We start from the raw sequence: 13,040 nt of genomic DNA, 5'->3' as shown, positions 1-13,040 counted from the left end.
TGGGATGCTGGGAATCGAACCCGGGTCAGCCGCATGCAGGGCAAACACCCTACCCACTGTGCTATCGCTCCAGACTTTGAGAAGAATTTTCTCATCATTAGTTTGGGTGCTTTGTGTCTGGGGGAGGAGGGCCTGTCATTAATGAGGCTCGGTAGCATGATAGGTAACGGTGTGGGACTTGGAGTCAGGCCTGGTTTCAAGGTTTGTCGTAGCTGGGTGCCTTTGGTAAAGTTGAAAATTCCGTTTTTCACTTGCAAAATGAGGCTATTAGAGCTGTACACAGCGGACTAGGTGGAGGGAAGAGCTGAGCCTTGGGAATCACTTGTCGGCTCGGCCTTTCCAGCTCTCGGGCCCTTCGAATCGGACTTCTTGGAGTAGGACTTTCCCATTTTGGCTTTTGGGTCACACTTGGCAGTGTTTGGGGGACGATGTGCTGCCAGGATCAGACCAGGGATTTACACGAGTGGAGCAGCTTTTATTTATTTATTTATTTATTTATTTTGTCTTTTGGGGCACACTCAGCGGTGCTCAGGGGCTACTCCTGGCTCTGCACTCTGGAATTACTTCTGGTGGTGCTTGAGGGACCATATGGGATGCTGGGGATCGAACCTGCAAGGCTAACGCCCTCCTTGCTGTACTGTGGCTCTGGTGCCCTGCTGCAGCCTTTTGGGGCTGTCTCCCGCCCTGCGTTGTCTTTTCAGTGCTCCTTGCTCTTCCTTGAGAGCTGAACCTCGTTCGTCTTGGCCTCATTTCGCCCCCATTGGATGGCCCGATTCCTGGGTGTTGTCTCCACAGGGGATTGGAGCCGCCTGCGCTCCGTAAGGGCCAGAAGCCTTGGGAGTGCGCCTGATTCCCCCGGGCTCCCGGGCCTGACCCTGATGCACCCTCTGCCCTGTCTGTCCCAGGCCCTCTCCAGCAGCGTCAGCTCCAGCAAGCTCTTCTCCAGCAGCACCGCCCCCCACGAGACCTCCTTTGGAGAAGAGGTGGAGGTCCACAACCTGCTCATCATCGACCAGCACACCTTCGAAGGTGCACATGCCCGCCCTCTTGGCACTCTCCGGGACCCCCAGACAAGGCGCTACAGACTCTGAGACCGTCCCGAGTTAGGAGAACAGGGGCCAGAGCGATAGGACAGCGGGTAGGGCGCTTGCCTTACATGCCGCCGACCCGGGTTCCATCCCCGGCATCCCATGTGGTCCCCCAGGCACCTCCAGGAGTAATTCCTGAGTGCAGGGCCAGAAGGAACCCCTGAGCATCTCTGGGTGTGACAAAAAAAAAAAAAAACCCAAAAACATCCCACGTTCGTCCCAGGAGAGGTGCAAGGGGTGGGCACCCGACTTGGCCATGATTGGGGCTTGTGGTGCCTCCTCAGGTTGTCCCAGGCTGATGGGGGGCACGCTTGGAGCCAGGGGCTGGCGGGGACCAGTGCTCTGCTTTGAGCCGGGCCCTAGGCCTCAGAAACGAAGGAGGAGGCGCCTCAGGGAATGCAGCCAGTCACTCTCTGCTGTTCTCCTTCTAGTCCTTCACGCCCACCAGTTTCTGCAGAACGAGTATGCCCTCAGCCTGGTTTCCTGCAAGTTGGGCAAAGACCCCAACACCTACTTCATCGTGGGCACAGCCATGGTGTACCCCGAGGAGGCGGAGCCCAAGCAGGGCCGGATTGTGGTCTTTCAGTACTCGGATGGTAGGTGGCGTGAGGCCGGCTTTCAGGACGCTCGGCTGTTGGGAAAGGGAAACGGGGGTGAATTAACTTGCGAAAGAGCCGTTTCCTCTTACACCTTTGGGGGGTTGAGTTTCAGGGAGGGTGAGCAGAGTCATAAGTGAAATGTCAGTATTTCATTTCTTTCATTTTGGCAGAGGAAACCTTGTTGCAGGACTATGTGCAACCCTAGAGTTGTCTTGGGCGGCTCAGCCATTCAGGTCCTCTGTCCAACTTCAGCATTTTGTGTTCAGTTTTCTGTTTATAATCATCTCCCCTGAAGACCAGCTGTCAGGCCCCCGAAGGGAAGGTCTGCCCTGAGCGGATTGGCTGCAGGTCTGGACACCGTCTGGTCATTGCACATGGCCGGGGGCCCACAGACCCGCCCAGGACAGTGACGTGTTTGTTTCTAGGCAGGCGCTTCGGCGGCAGGAACTGGGGCGCAGGGCAGGTGGGGGCGCGCGTGGGCTCCCGAGGGGGACTCAGGAGTTCTCTCTCCTCTCCCCCCAGGAAAGCTGCAGACCGTGGCCGAGAAGGAGGTGAAGGGGGCCGTGTACTCGATGGTGGAGTTTAATGGGAAGCTGTTAGCCAGCATCAACAGCACGGTGAGGCCCTCCCCTGGCACCAGGCCTCAGGCCGCTAGCCAGCCCGGGCAGAACACACGTCTGGGGGGTTTCCGGGGGCTGTGTGTGTCGTTGTGTTTGTTTCTCACACACGGCGATGCTCAGGGGTCACTCCTGGCTCTGCACTCAGGAATCATTCCTGGCGGCGCTCAGGGGACCATATGGGATGCTGGGAATCGAACCTGGGTCGGCTGTGTGCAAGGCAAATGCCCTACCCGCTGTGCTATCACTCCAGCCCCTGTGTTTGTTTCTTACCGTCCCCACACCCTATTGCTGTTTTGTCGGTGGTGTTGCACACCCATCTGCTGCTCACAGGGAGCTGGCTATCCGATCGTGTGCTTGCACACTTCGCTTTGGTGCTCGCTGAGATACAATCTCCTTTAGTATGATGCTCGCACTCATACTTGCCAGGGCCCCACCCGCTGTGCTTGCAGTGCTTGCTGGGGGTCACTGCGGTGCCGGCCAGGCATGCTCATCACTTGGGTTGCAGTGCTTTTTCTGGCCTTGCTCGCCAACCCCTGGAAATAGCTCCTGACGCCAGGGGTCACTGGCAGTGCAGCTCATGCCCATGCCTGTGGGACCTGGCGAAGTCGAACTCATGCTTTTGAGGCAGGGCCTCATGTGAGTCGGAGATCCTCACTGCCGGGGGGATTGAGCTGGTGCCCCTGCACACAGTGTGTTGTGCTGTAAGATTTCATTCCTGTGGCACAAATGAGCTTCGCCGTATTGCCAGAAGCACATCCCTGGAATGCTAGTCTTAACGCGGTGTTCCATGTTTCTCTGCCAGGAGACCGTTTGCTCCCTCATTTAAAAAAATACGGTGACTGGAGAGATCCTATAGTGGGTAAGGTGCACATGGCCGACCTGGGTTCGGTCCCCAGCAGCCCATATGGTGGTCCCCCAAAGCACCACCTAGTGTGGCTCAAAAATAAAAGGTGTGGGGTGCTCCCAAGAGGTACTCAGGAACTGGGGGAGGCAAGCCTGGTGATTCTTGCCCAGTGTTGCTTGCTAGGTCAGTGATTGGGCCTGGTGCTAACTTGCGGCTTGGGCCTGGCTGTGCTGGGACCCCCAGGGTCATATGTGATGGAGCCGGCAGGGGCTGGGGGTTGGGGGGGAAAGGGCAGGTTTGGTTTGGTTTGGTTTGGTTTGGTGGCCACACCCAGTTGATGCTTGGGGCTTATTCCTGGCTCTGTGCTCAGGAATCACTGTTGTCGGGGCTCAGGGAACCAACCATACAGGGTTTGAGGATTGAACTTGGGTCAAGGGACAATTGTGTGCACGACAGGTGCCTTACGCATTCTAGCCTCTTAACACCCCGGGGCGGTATTCTTTTTTTTAAATTAGTTTTCATGCTCCAATGAATTCAGCAAGAACTGCGTTGTAGAGTTTCACAGTGCCTGGTGTAATTTATGAAAGGTACCAAGAGGGGAAGTGAATATGAAGAGAACTTTTGGTTTTGGTTTTGGATCATGTGAGCAATGCTCAGGACTTGTGCCTGGCTCTGCGCTCAGGGGTCATTCATGGTGGGCTCGCGCTCCATATGGGTTGTCCGGGATGGAACCCAGAGCAGCCGTGTGCAAGGGCAAACGCCCTATTCACTGTACTACAGCTCTAGTCCCTTAAAGAAAGCTTTTCGCTTGATGGCTCTGCGATTGTTTATGCATTTTCATTCATTGGTCCTGGGGACATAGTACAGGGAGCATGTGCATGGCCCAGTTTGATCTCCTGCCCTGCTTGTTTGATCTCCTGAGCACTGCTGGGTGTGACCCCAGAGTTGGGAGTTGCCCCTGACTACTGCCAGATGTGACCCCAAAAGCAAATAAAAATAAGATTATAATTTTAAGCTGAAAGTCTGGATGAGGTCACCTAAATTCTCTCCGTTGATGTTGGCTAGTGGCTGCAGTATTGGGTCATGACTGTCTGGGACCTATTAGGGTATACTTGGGAGTCTTGTGTTTGTGGTCGTGTCTGAGCTTATTTGTGTGTGTGTGTGTGTGTGTGTGTGTGTGTGTGTGTGTGTGTTTAAGCTCTCCCTGTGGTGCTCAGGGTAGCTTTGGGAGGTGAAGCTGTTGATGCCCAGCGAGGCTGGCTTCACCCAGGGATGTTCTAGACTCTGTTGACCAGTCAGTGGAGGGCACTAGACCTGGCTGTTACTGCGGATGACTCTTGGAGTCTGAGTTTGTGGCGTTGGGGTTCCTTAAACGCCCTGGGGGGATTGTGGCTGACCTTCTTCTGTCCTTCAGTGTCTGTCTGTCTGTGCAGAGGCTGTGGGTAGAACCCCCTGCACTCTGAAGGGTGTGCCAGGACATCTTCCTCCAAGTATCCCCCCCTGCCCCCACATTGCCCTCAAGGAAATGGGGGTCCCGGGGGTGGGAATGTCATTCCGAGATGTTCCGGGTTGAGAGATGGCCCGTCCTGCACAGGTGCGGCTATACGAGTGGACCACGGAGAAGGAGCTGCGCACCGAGTGCAATCACTACAACAACATCATGGCCCTCTACCTGAAGACCAAGGGCGACTTCATCCTGGTGGGCGACCTGATGCGCTCCGTGCTGCTGCTTGCCTACAAGCCGATGGAGGGCAACTTCGAAGAGGTGGGTGGGCCAGCGTCTTGCTGGAGCTGCGGCCCCTGCGGGCGTTGTGTCTTGTGGTGAGGGATTGTCATCCCAGGGCGGGTGGGCGGAAGTGTGTTACCGCAGCGGTGAGCTGCGTGGAAAGACGGGAAAACTGAACTCGTCACTGCAGCTAAGTGACCTGCAGTGGCCAGACTCCGGGGATGGCATTCCTCGAACACGGGCACTGGCTGCCCTGTGCGCTGCTGACCGGCCTTTTCTTGTTGCCCCTTGTCTGTCTGAAGATCGCACGAGACTTTAACCCCAACTGGATGAGCGCTGTGGAAATCTTGGATGATGACAATTTCCTGGGGGCCGAGAATGCGTTTAACTTGTTTGTGTGTCAGAAGGACAGGTGAGTGGCCTGGGAAAGGGGCGGGGAGGCTGGGGCCTCCGGGTGGCCGAGGCAGCCGAGGACCGTGGGTTTCCTCTTGGACCCAAGCGCTTTCTCTTCACGGAGGTGGGATTTTTCTCATGAGAATCACAGCCACAAAGTCAGCCACTTTGAGCGACTCCGTGGCAGAATGGGTAGCAGCTTGGACTTCCAGAGGCCCAAGGCTTTCAGCATGGGGTTGCTTCAGGGACTCAGAGAGAGGCATGCAGTGGGGGCGGGGGCGGGCGGTGACATTTCACTGCCTTTCAGCGCTGCCACCACCGACGAGGAACGGCAGCACCTGCAGGAAGTTGGGCTTTTCCACCTGGGCGAGTTCGTCAATGTCTTCTGCCACGGCTCTCTGGTCATGCAGAATCTGGGCGAGACGTCCACCCCCACCCAAGGCTCGGTGCTCTTTGGCACAGTCAATGGCATGATCGGTAAGACCACGTTCCTAGCGGGCCGGCCTCGTGGTGTCTGTTCCGAGCAGCTGCAGGGGGGCCGGATGCCACCGTCTGCAGCGCATGCTCTCTGTGACTGCAGGGCTGGTGACCTCACTGTCGGAGAGCTGGTACAACCTCCTGCTGGACATGCAGAATCGGCTCAATAAAGTCATCAAAAGCGTGGGCAAGATCGAGCACTCCTTATATCCTTGCCAGAGATGCCCCTAGCTGGGAAGCGTGTTACCGTAAGCTGCTGCTGAAGGCTTTGGAAGGGGCTTGTCTGGGCTTGGGGAACAAGCTTGATTTTTTTTTTTGGGGGGGTCACACCCGGTGATGCACAGGGGTCACTCCTGACTCTGTATTCAGGAATTATCCCTGGAGGTGCTCAGGGGACTATCTGGGATGCTGGGAATCGAACCCAGGTCGGACGCGTGCAAGGCAAACACCCTACCTACTGTGCTATCGCTCTAGCCCCTTTTTATTTATCATTATTTTTTTAAATGTATGTGTTTTGCCACACCCAGCACTGCCCAGGGCTTACTCTGACTCTACACTCAGGTGTCCCTCTTCTTTTTTTTTTTTTTCTTTTTGGGTCACACCCAGCAATGCACGGGGTTTACTCCTGGCTCTGCACTCAGGAACTACTGGCGGTGCTGGGGGACCATATGGGATGCTGGGAATCGAACCCGGGTTGGCTGCATGCAAGTCAAAGGCTCTACCTGCTGTGTTATCACTCCAGCCCCCTCAGGTGTCCTTCTTGTGGGGCTCAGGGCACCATATGAGGTGCCAGAGAGCTAACCTAGGTTGACTCTCGCTGGTGCGAGGCCAGCGCCCTCCCTGCTGTCCTGACCTCCGGCCCGGGAATAAGCTTTTCTGACGGAATGGTTCCGGTTCGGTGTAGGAAAGTGCGGTACTGCCCTGGTCACGTATTTACCACTCAGCTCCAGCTGCTCCCTCTCGGAGGCACCCACGTCTATTCCTGTGTCTGCGTCTGGGTCTCCTGATGGCGCCCGGCAGCCCATGCATTGGGGTCTACCCTTGGGTACCTCCTTTCAGAGTTGGCTGGCGGCAGCCACTTCCGAGGCCCCTCACTAGTGGGTTAGCAGCAGTACCTCCAGGGGGAGAAGGGAATTCTCGGCGGCACCAAATCCAAATTCTACTGGCTGGAATCCTGCAGATTAAGGCAGTTTGGGGGCCCTCCCAGGGAGATGGGTTTTTACGGGGCCACGTGTCCGGAGGAGACAGGCAGGGCAGTGGAAGGGTGTGGTGTGGGATTTGCTGACTACCAAGTCCTTGGCGGGGGCGCCTTGTCTCAGTTAAGCTGTAAAGATGGAAAACGGGCTCAGAAGAGTGTTCCCCGGGCCTGCAGGCTCAGGAAACACCCTGCACGTCCGCTCGACACCAGCCATCATACGGGCTGCGTGTTGGGAAGCCTCAGTTCAGCTTTCTCTCCTGCTGACTCAGTCTTCCGTTTCGGAGGAGCTGCAGCCGGCACTGCTGGGGTTGATTCCAGCTCATGATGCTGAATCCTGGGTGCAAAGCCCACGTTCCCTTGCCCTGGAGCTCTCTCTGGTCCCATGATTATCTAATTTGCGTAGGAGCAAATAACCGTGTTTCGTTAAACTCCAGGATGGTCCAGAAAGCAGTGATTTTGGGGGGTCTGGTAGAAACTAGTTTCCTGGTCTCGCCCTGCTGCTTGCCTCAGCTTAGTCTTGGCAGAGGTGGGGTTGGCCGAGGGGAAGGGGAGCTGTGAATAGAGGCACATCCTTAACTCGCCGCCACCTGGAGATCCTTCCATACTGAGCGCAAGACGGAGCCGGCCACTGGCTTCATCGATGGAGACTTGATCGAGAGTTTCTTGGATATCAGCCGCCCCAAGATGCAGGAGGTGGTGGCAAACCTGCAGGTGAGCTCTGCGCCTCGGCTCAGGCCCGTCCTAGGACGTGCCAGGGCAGCGTCAGAACTCCGGGCTCTCCCTTCTTTTTTATTATTATTATTATTATTTTGCATTTTGGGTCACACCCAGCGATGCACAGGGGTCACTCCTGCCTCATGCATCCAGGAATCACTCCTGGCGGTGCTCGGGGGACCATATGGGATGCTGGGAATCGAACCCCAATCGGCCGCGTGCAAGGCACTATCGCTGCAACCTCATGTTGTACCTCGCCTGACCCTGCTGAGGGGTCAGCCCGGTCCGCGGAACGCGGAACCGCTTCCCTTTCGTCCAAGAGCCCAAGTGGCGTGTCTGGCGCGGGGAGGCCGCGCTGGGATTGTGCTGGGAAGAGGCATTCCCAGCTTGGGTGTTGCTGGTGCTAGGGACGGGTCGCCTCTGGGGCCCGGCGCGCGGTGGGCGGTGGGTGAATGTGGGTCCCTCCCTCCGGAACGGAGCGTGCCCGCTCAGCCCTCACGGTCCTGCCCTGCCTTGCAGTACGACGACGGCAGCGGGATGAAGCGTGAGGCCACTGCCGACGACCTGATCAAGGTGGTGGAGGAGCTCACACGGATCCATTAGCCACGGGCACGGCGCCCCCGGGCCCCGGCCCCGCCTGACGGCTTTGCCCACCCGCTCTCCTCCCTCTTGCCCTCCGCGTCTTCGCCTTGGGAACCCTGTCCCTCCGCCACGGCCCCAGGAGCCACGGGGCACCTTTGTGAGAATGGGGGTTTCTTAGAACTAAAACCAGTTCACCGGAGACCTGGCAGTGGGCTGGCGGTGAAATCCTTCCCCCTGGGCTTGATACCAGTCACGGGATTCCCGCTGTCACCTCGGACCACCGGCCTCGTGGGTGTGGCCCGCGGCCCTCTTCCCGGGGAGGGCTTTGCTGCTCGGGCCCGAGGGAAGCTCTGGGCGTGAGTGTGTTGTGCTCCCGCACTGTCCGCCACTCTGCTCGGGCCGGGCGTGTGGGGAGACTGGGGTCGGGGATTGGGGGTGGGGGGGTCGCTGTCCTTGAGGTGCGAGCTTCCTTTTACTTTCTTCGATGGCCTCCGAGCGCTCTGGGGTCCGCGTGTGTAAAACCCGGGGATGGTAGATGAGCCCCAAGCCACAGCCTCTCTGTCTCTGGGGAACCGCCTCCTTCCAAGGGAAGGCGGTGGGGGGACGTGAATTGGTTGTTAGTTTCTGAGTTTTACCAAATAAAGTAGACTCTAAGAAGATCTGTTGCTTCCTGCTCTGCTTCCTGCGACTTCAGGCACTCGAGGCCAGGCTCCGTGGATGGTCCCTTTCCCGTGACAGCTGTGCCCGTCACTGCATGCTGCGGTGGAAGACCTCTGGGCCTCTGCTGGCCTCGGCACCGTTTGGGGGGATCCCAAGGTTGATGGGATTCGGGGTTTATGAGATTTTGTCATCCCAACAGGTTGTCGTTGGATGCTGCATTGCCTCCACAGTGACCCGCTGGGGCCAGGGACTGCCGGGCTGCCTTCCTGGGCAGTGGCTGGCCAGTGGGTCCCCACACCTTGCTGCTCCCACACCTCCCAGGAGATATGCACTTTGGAGTCTTTTTTATTTTTTTAAATTTGGACTTTTTTGGGTCTGAAGAGATAGCATAGCGGGTAGGGCATTTGCCTTGCACACGGCCGACCCGGGTTCGATTCCCAGCACCCCATATGGTCCTCCAAACACCTCCAGGAGTAGTTCCTAAGTGCAGAACCAGGTCACACCCTGTGCATCGCTAGGTATGACCCAAAAAGGAAAAAAAAGTTAAAAAAAATAAAATAAATTTGAACTTTTTTTTAAAAAAATTTTTATTAAGGCACCTGCATCTACAAAATTATTCATATAAGAATTTTAGGCGAGCAGTGTTCCAACACCAATAACACCACCATTGGTGTCAACTTCAGTCCACCAATGTAGCCAGATTCTTCAGAGAAGCCTCTTCATTTCTGACAATTCAAACAATCTTTATTTATTTATTATGCTTCTTGGGTCACACCCGGTGATGCACAGGGGTTACTCCTGGCTCATGCACTCAAGAATTACTCCTGGCGGTGCCTGGGGGACCATATAGCATGCTGGGAATCAAACCTGGGTCGGCCGCATGCAAGGCAAACACCCTACCCGTTGTGCTATCACTCCAGCCCCTCAAACAATCTTTAGACGGATGCTCAGCGTTAGGGAGATAAGCAAAATTTGGATTATTCTTAAGGAAATCTTTGGTTTGAAAGTCGAGGAAAGGGGCACATCGGGTTTTCACCCTCCACTCTGGAGCTCCGTTGGCAGCAGTGCCCCGTGGGAACAGAGGCCACTCTGGCGCAGCAGGGAGCGAGGCAGCTGGGCCCTGCCTGGCATGGGCTGGGGCGCTTTAAGACCAGCCTGTGATACAGTGTTAGGGAAATTGTTATTTCTGAGTCTAGCTGTGGTTTTGAAAGCTCTAGGCTTAAACGGAAAAGAGCAGGGGAGCATCTCCCCTGGCAGGGTCTCCCTGAGGGAATTCTCATTTCGGACCCATGTCTTGTGTTTCATGACTGACTGTGTTTTTCCCCTGACTTCCTTGGGTTTTTTTTTTTTTTCTTTTTGGATCACACCCAGCAATGCACAGGGGTTACTCCTGGCTCTGCGCTCAGGAATTACTCCTAGCGGTCCTGGGGGACCATATGGGATGTTGGGAATCGAACCTGGGCTGGCCGCGTGCAAGGCAAATGCCCTACCCGCTGTGTGATCGCTCCAGCACCCGTGACTTCCTTGATTTTTGAGGGCGCTAAGGGATTTGAGGGGAGGGGAGGATGAGTTTTTAAGAGAAAAACAAAGACCACATCTCTCAAAATCCCCATGTAAACTGGAATCTTCACACTGTGATTTGAATTCAAGGCCCGTTTCAAATGGGAAAGGCTTGTGACCAGGCTGGGGGCTGGTTGATCCCAGTGTGGGCTGAGTCTGCTCAAACTTTTCACTCAGCAAGGGGAGGTTTGACCCTAAGAGGGCACAGTCAGAAAGAAAAAAAGGCGGGGAGTGTTCTGATCCCTTCAGCAGACTCAGACTCACCCCTACTTTCCATCCACTGTGGAAACTATCTTCGTTCCCTGTGGTCTTGGGTAGAATTACTCGAAACAGAATTCTGGCAGTCCTTTGAAAACTGACATTCTCTTGCCCCCCACATCTCTCTTAAAAAAAAACATTTAATCATCGGGACCGTAGAGCGAGAACCATGGGCAGCACACCTGCCTTGCATGCAACGTCAGGTCACTGGATTCAACCCCTGGCACCCCATGTGGTCCCCTGAGATTGCCAGTAGTGATCCCTGAGCAAAGAGCCCTGAACTCAGCTGGGTGTTGGCCCAAAACAGAAAACTCATTAATCACCTCTGCAGGGGTGAAAGGTCGCCTTCGGAGCTTAGCTCCAGTCTGCTGGGATAGTTCCGACTGGGATCCACGCTCCAGGCCTCTGCAAGGGACTTGGGGAAGAGCACAGACACCTCTGCACCGTTGGGAAGGATCGCAGGCCAGAGGCTGCCTTTCTGCCACCGACAACTTGGGTCCTCTGTCCTTGGGAGCGGGTTGTTACAGAGAAACCACAGAAATGGGAGGAAAATACTGAGAAACTGGAGCTAAGGGTTGTGCCCAAACCAGCCCTTAAAGAGGAGACGTCTCACACAGGCTGCCCTTGGAGAGGCCTCCGAGTCCGACTCAGAAGACCAAATAAGAGAGTGGACACCAAAGAAGGAAAGACACAAACTGTTGCTCAAAGCTAGGTGATGGTCATTAGGTCAAGGGAAATCACGATAGGAATTTACAGTCTCTTACAAAACCTGGAGTCTCTAAACATAGAAGGGGATTTGCAACTTAAAAAAAAAAAACTGATGGTGGGGCTGGAGCGATAGCACAGCAGGTAGGGCGTTTTCCTGGCACACAGCTGACCCGGGTTCGATTCCCAGCATCCCGTATGGTCCCCGAATACGGCCAGGAGTAATTCCTGAGTACAGAGCCAGGAGTAACCCCTGTGCATCACTGGTTATGATCCAAAAAAAGAAAAAAATGGTGAGCTGGAACGGGTAGGGCGTTTGCCTTGCATGCAGCTGATCCAGGTTCAATTCCCAGCATCTCATATGGTCCCCTGAGTACCGCCAGGGGTAATTCCTGAGTGCAGAGCCAGGAGTGACCCCTATGCATCGCCGGGTGTGATCCAGAAAGCAAAGCAAAGAAAAAAAAAAACTGGTGATGTGAAGGTTGGAATTTTAAGTTCGCACGTATGCTAGGCAGTGTCCTATACTGAGTCATAACCTTAAGGGGGAATTTTCTTTAAGCCCCAACTGAACCAAAGCTACAGGAGAGAGGCAGGGTAGGGAATTCAGAATGGAGTTGCCCAGGCATGCAGGAGTCGGGCAGAAGATGCTGCATGGTACAGGCGTGTAAGAGGAAATTAGGGCTGGAGAGCTCAATGGGCTGAGTGCACGCTTTGCCTGCAGGATCCCTCCTTACCCCCCCATAAGACATTCCCCTCCCCTGCCAGGAATACCCCCCAGAACCTGGGAACAGCCCCTGAGCACTGCCACGTGTGACTCCCAAAACAAGCTTGTTGGAGAAGTATGTTAAGAATTGGTGGACGGGGGCTGGATCTATAGCACAACGGGTAGGGCATTTACCTTGCATGCGACTGACCTGGGTTCGATCCCCAGCATCCCATATGGTCCCCCGAGCACCACCAGGAGTAATTCCTGAGTGCATGAACCAGGAGTAACCCCTGAGCACTGCTGGGTGTGACCCAAAAAGCAAAAAAAAAAAGGGTGAATAGCTTCTTGGGTGGCAGGAAAGGGTCGCCTATTATTTGACCTTGAGTAAGCATCTATGTGGACTGATAGGCAATAGTTTTGTTTTTGTCTTTGTTTACTCAAGTGATAGAAGCACTTTATTTATTTATTTATTTATTTATTTTGGCTTTTTGGGTCACACCCAGCGGTGCACAAGGGTTACTCCTGGCTCTGCACTCAGGAGTTACTCCTGGCGGTGCTCAGGGGACCATATGGGATGCTGGGAATCGAACCTGGGTCGGCCACGTGCTAGGCAAACGCCCTACCCGCTGTGCTGTCTCTCCAGCCCCAATATAGAAGCACTTTATTTTTGAAAAAAATTCAGAGCTAATTCCCCTCCCCCCTTGACCACATCCTGCAGTGCTTAGGGGTCATTCCCGGCACATTGCTGGGGACCCGTGTGTTGATGGTGCGTAGGACTCCTGCATGCGAAGCATGTGCTCCAGCCCTTTGGGCCATCTCCTTGGCCCCACAGGCTTCTGAGGAGGTGGACACTGAGGCTCTGTACCCTCGGTGAGGAGAGCAGGAGTACTGGGTGGGGAAGAAGGTGCAG

The 13,040-nt window shown here is 55.3% G+C and overlaps 1 protein-coding gene across 1 annotated transcript in view; it reads left to right on the top strand.

Moving 5' to 3' along the window:
* The window catches only part of DDB1 (damage specific DNA binding protein 1), a 36,736-nt gene extending 28,107 nt beyond the window's left edge, over window positions 1-8,629 (top strand). Inside the window, exons 19-27 of the mRNA XM_056132075.1 lie at window positions 906-1,029; window positions 1,520-1,684; window positions 2,210-2,304; window positions 4,746-4,916; window positions 5,180-5,289; window positions 5,578-5,747; window positions 5,851-5,953; window positions 7,533-7,656; window positions 8,179-8,629. Of these exons, the coding sequence (XP_055988050.1) occupies window positions 906-1,029; window positions 1,520-1,684; window positions 2,210-2,304; window positions 4,746-4,916; window positions 5,180-5,289; window positions 5,578-5,747; window positions 5,851-5,953; window positions 7,533-7,656; window positions 8,179-8,262 (1,146 nt within the window). The 3' untranslated portion in view covers window positions 8,263-8,629. The remainder of the gene's footprint in view (window positions 1-905; window positions 1,030-1,519; window positions 1,685-2,209; window positions 2,305-4,745; window positions 4,917-5,179; window positions 5,290-5,577; window positions 5,748-5,850; window positions 5,954-7,532; window positions 7,657-8,178) is intronic.
* Window positions 8,630-13,040: the final 4,411 nt, after the last annotated feature.

This window comes from Sorex fumeus, unplaced genomic scaffold (genome assembly GCF_029834395.1).
Source record: "Sorex fumeus unplaced genomic scaffold, SorFum_2.1 ptg000093l, whole genome shotgun sequence".
NCBI lineage: Eukaryota > Metazoa > Chordata > Mammalia > Eulipotyphla > Soricidae > Sorex > Sorex fumeus.
Note: the sequence above shows the minus strand (reverse complement) of the source record. Positions and strands in the feature narration are given on the sequence as shown.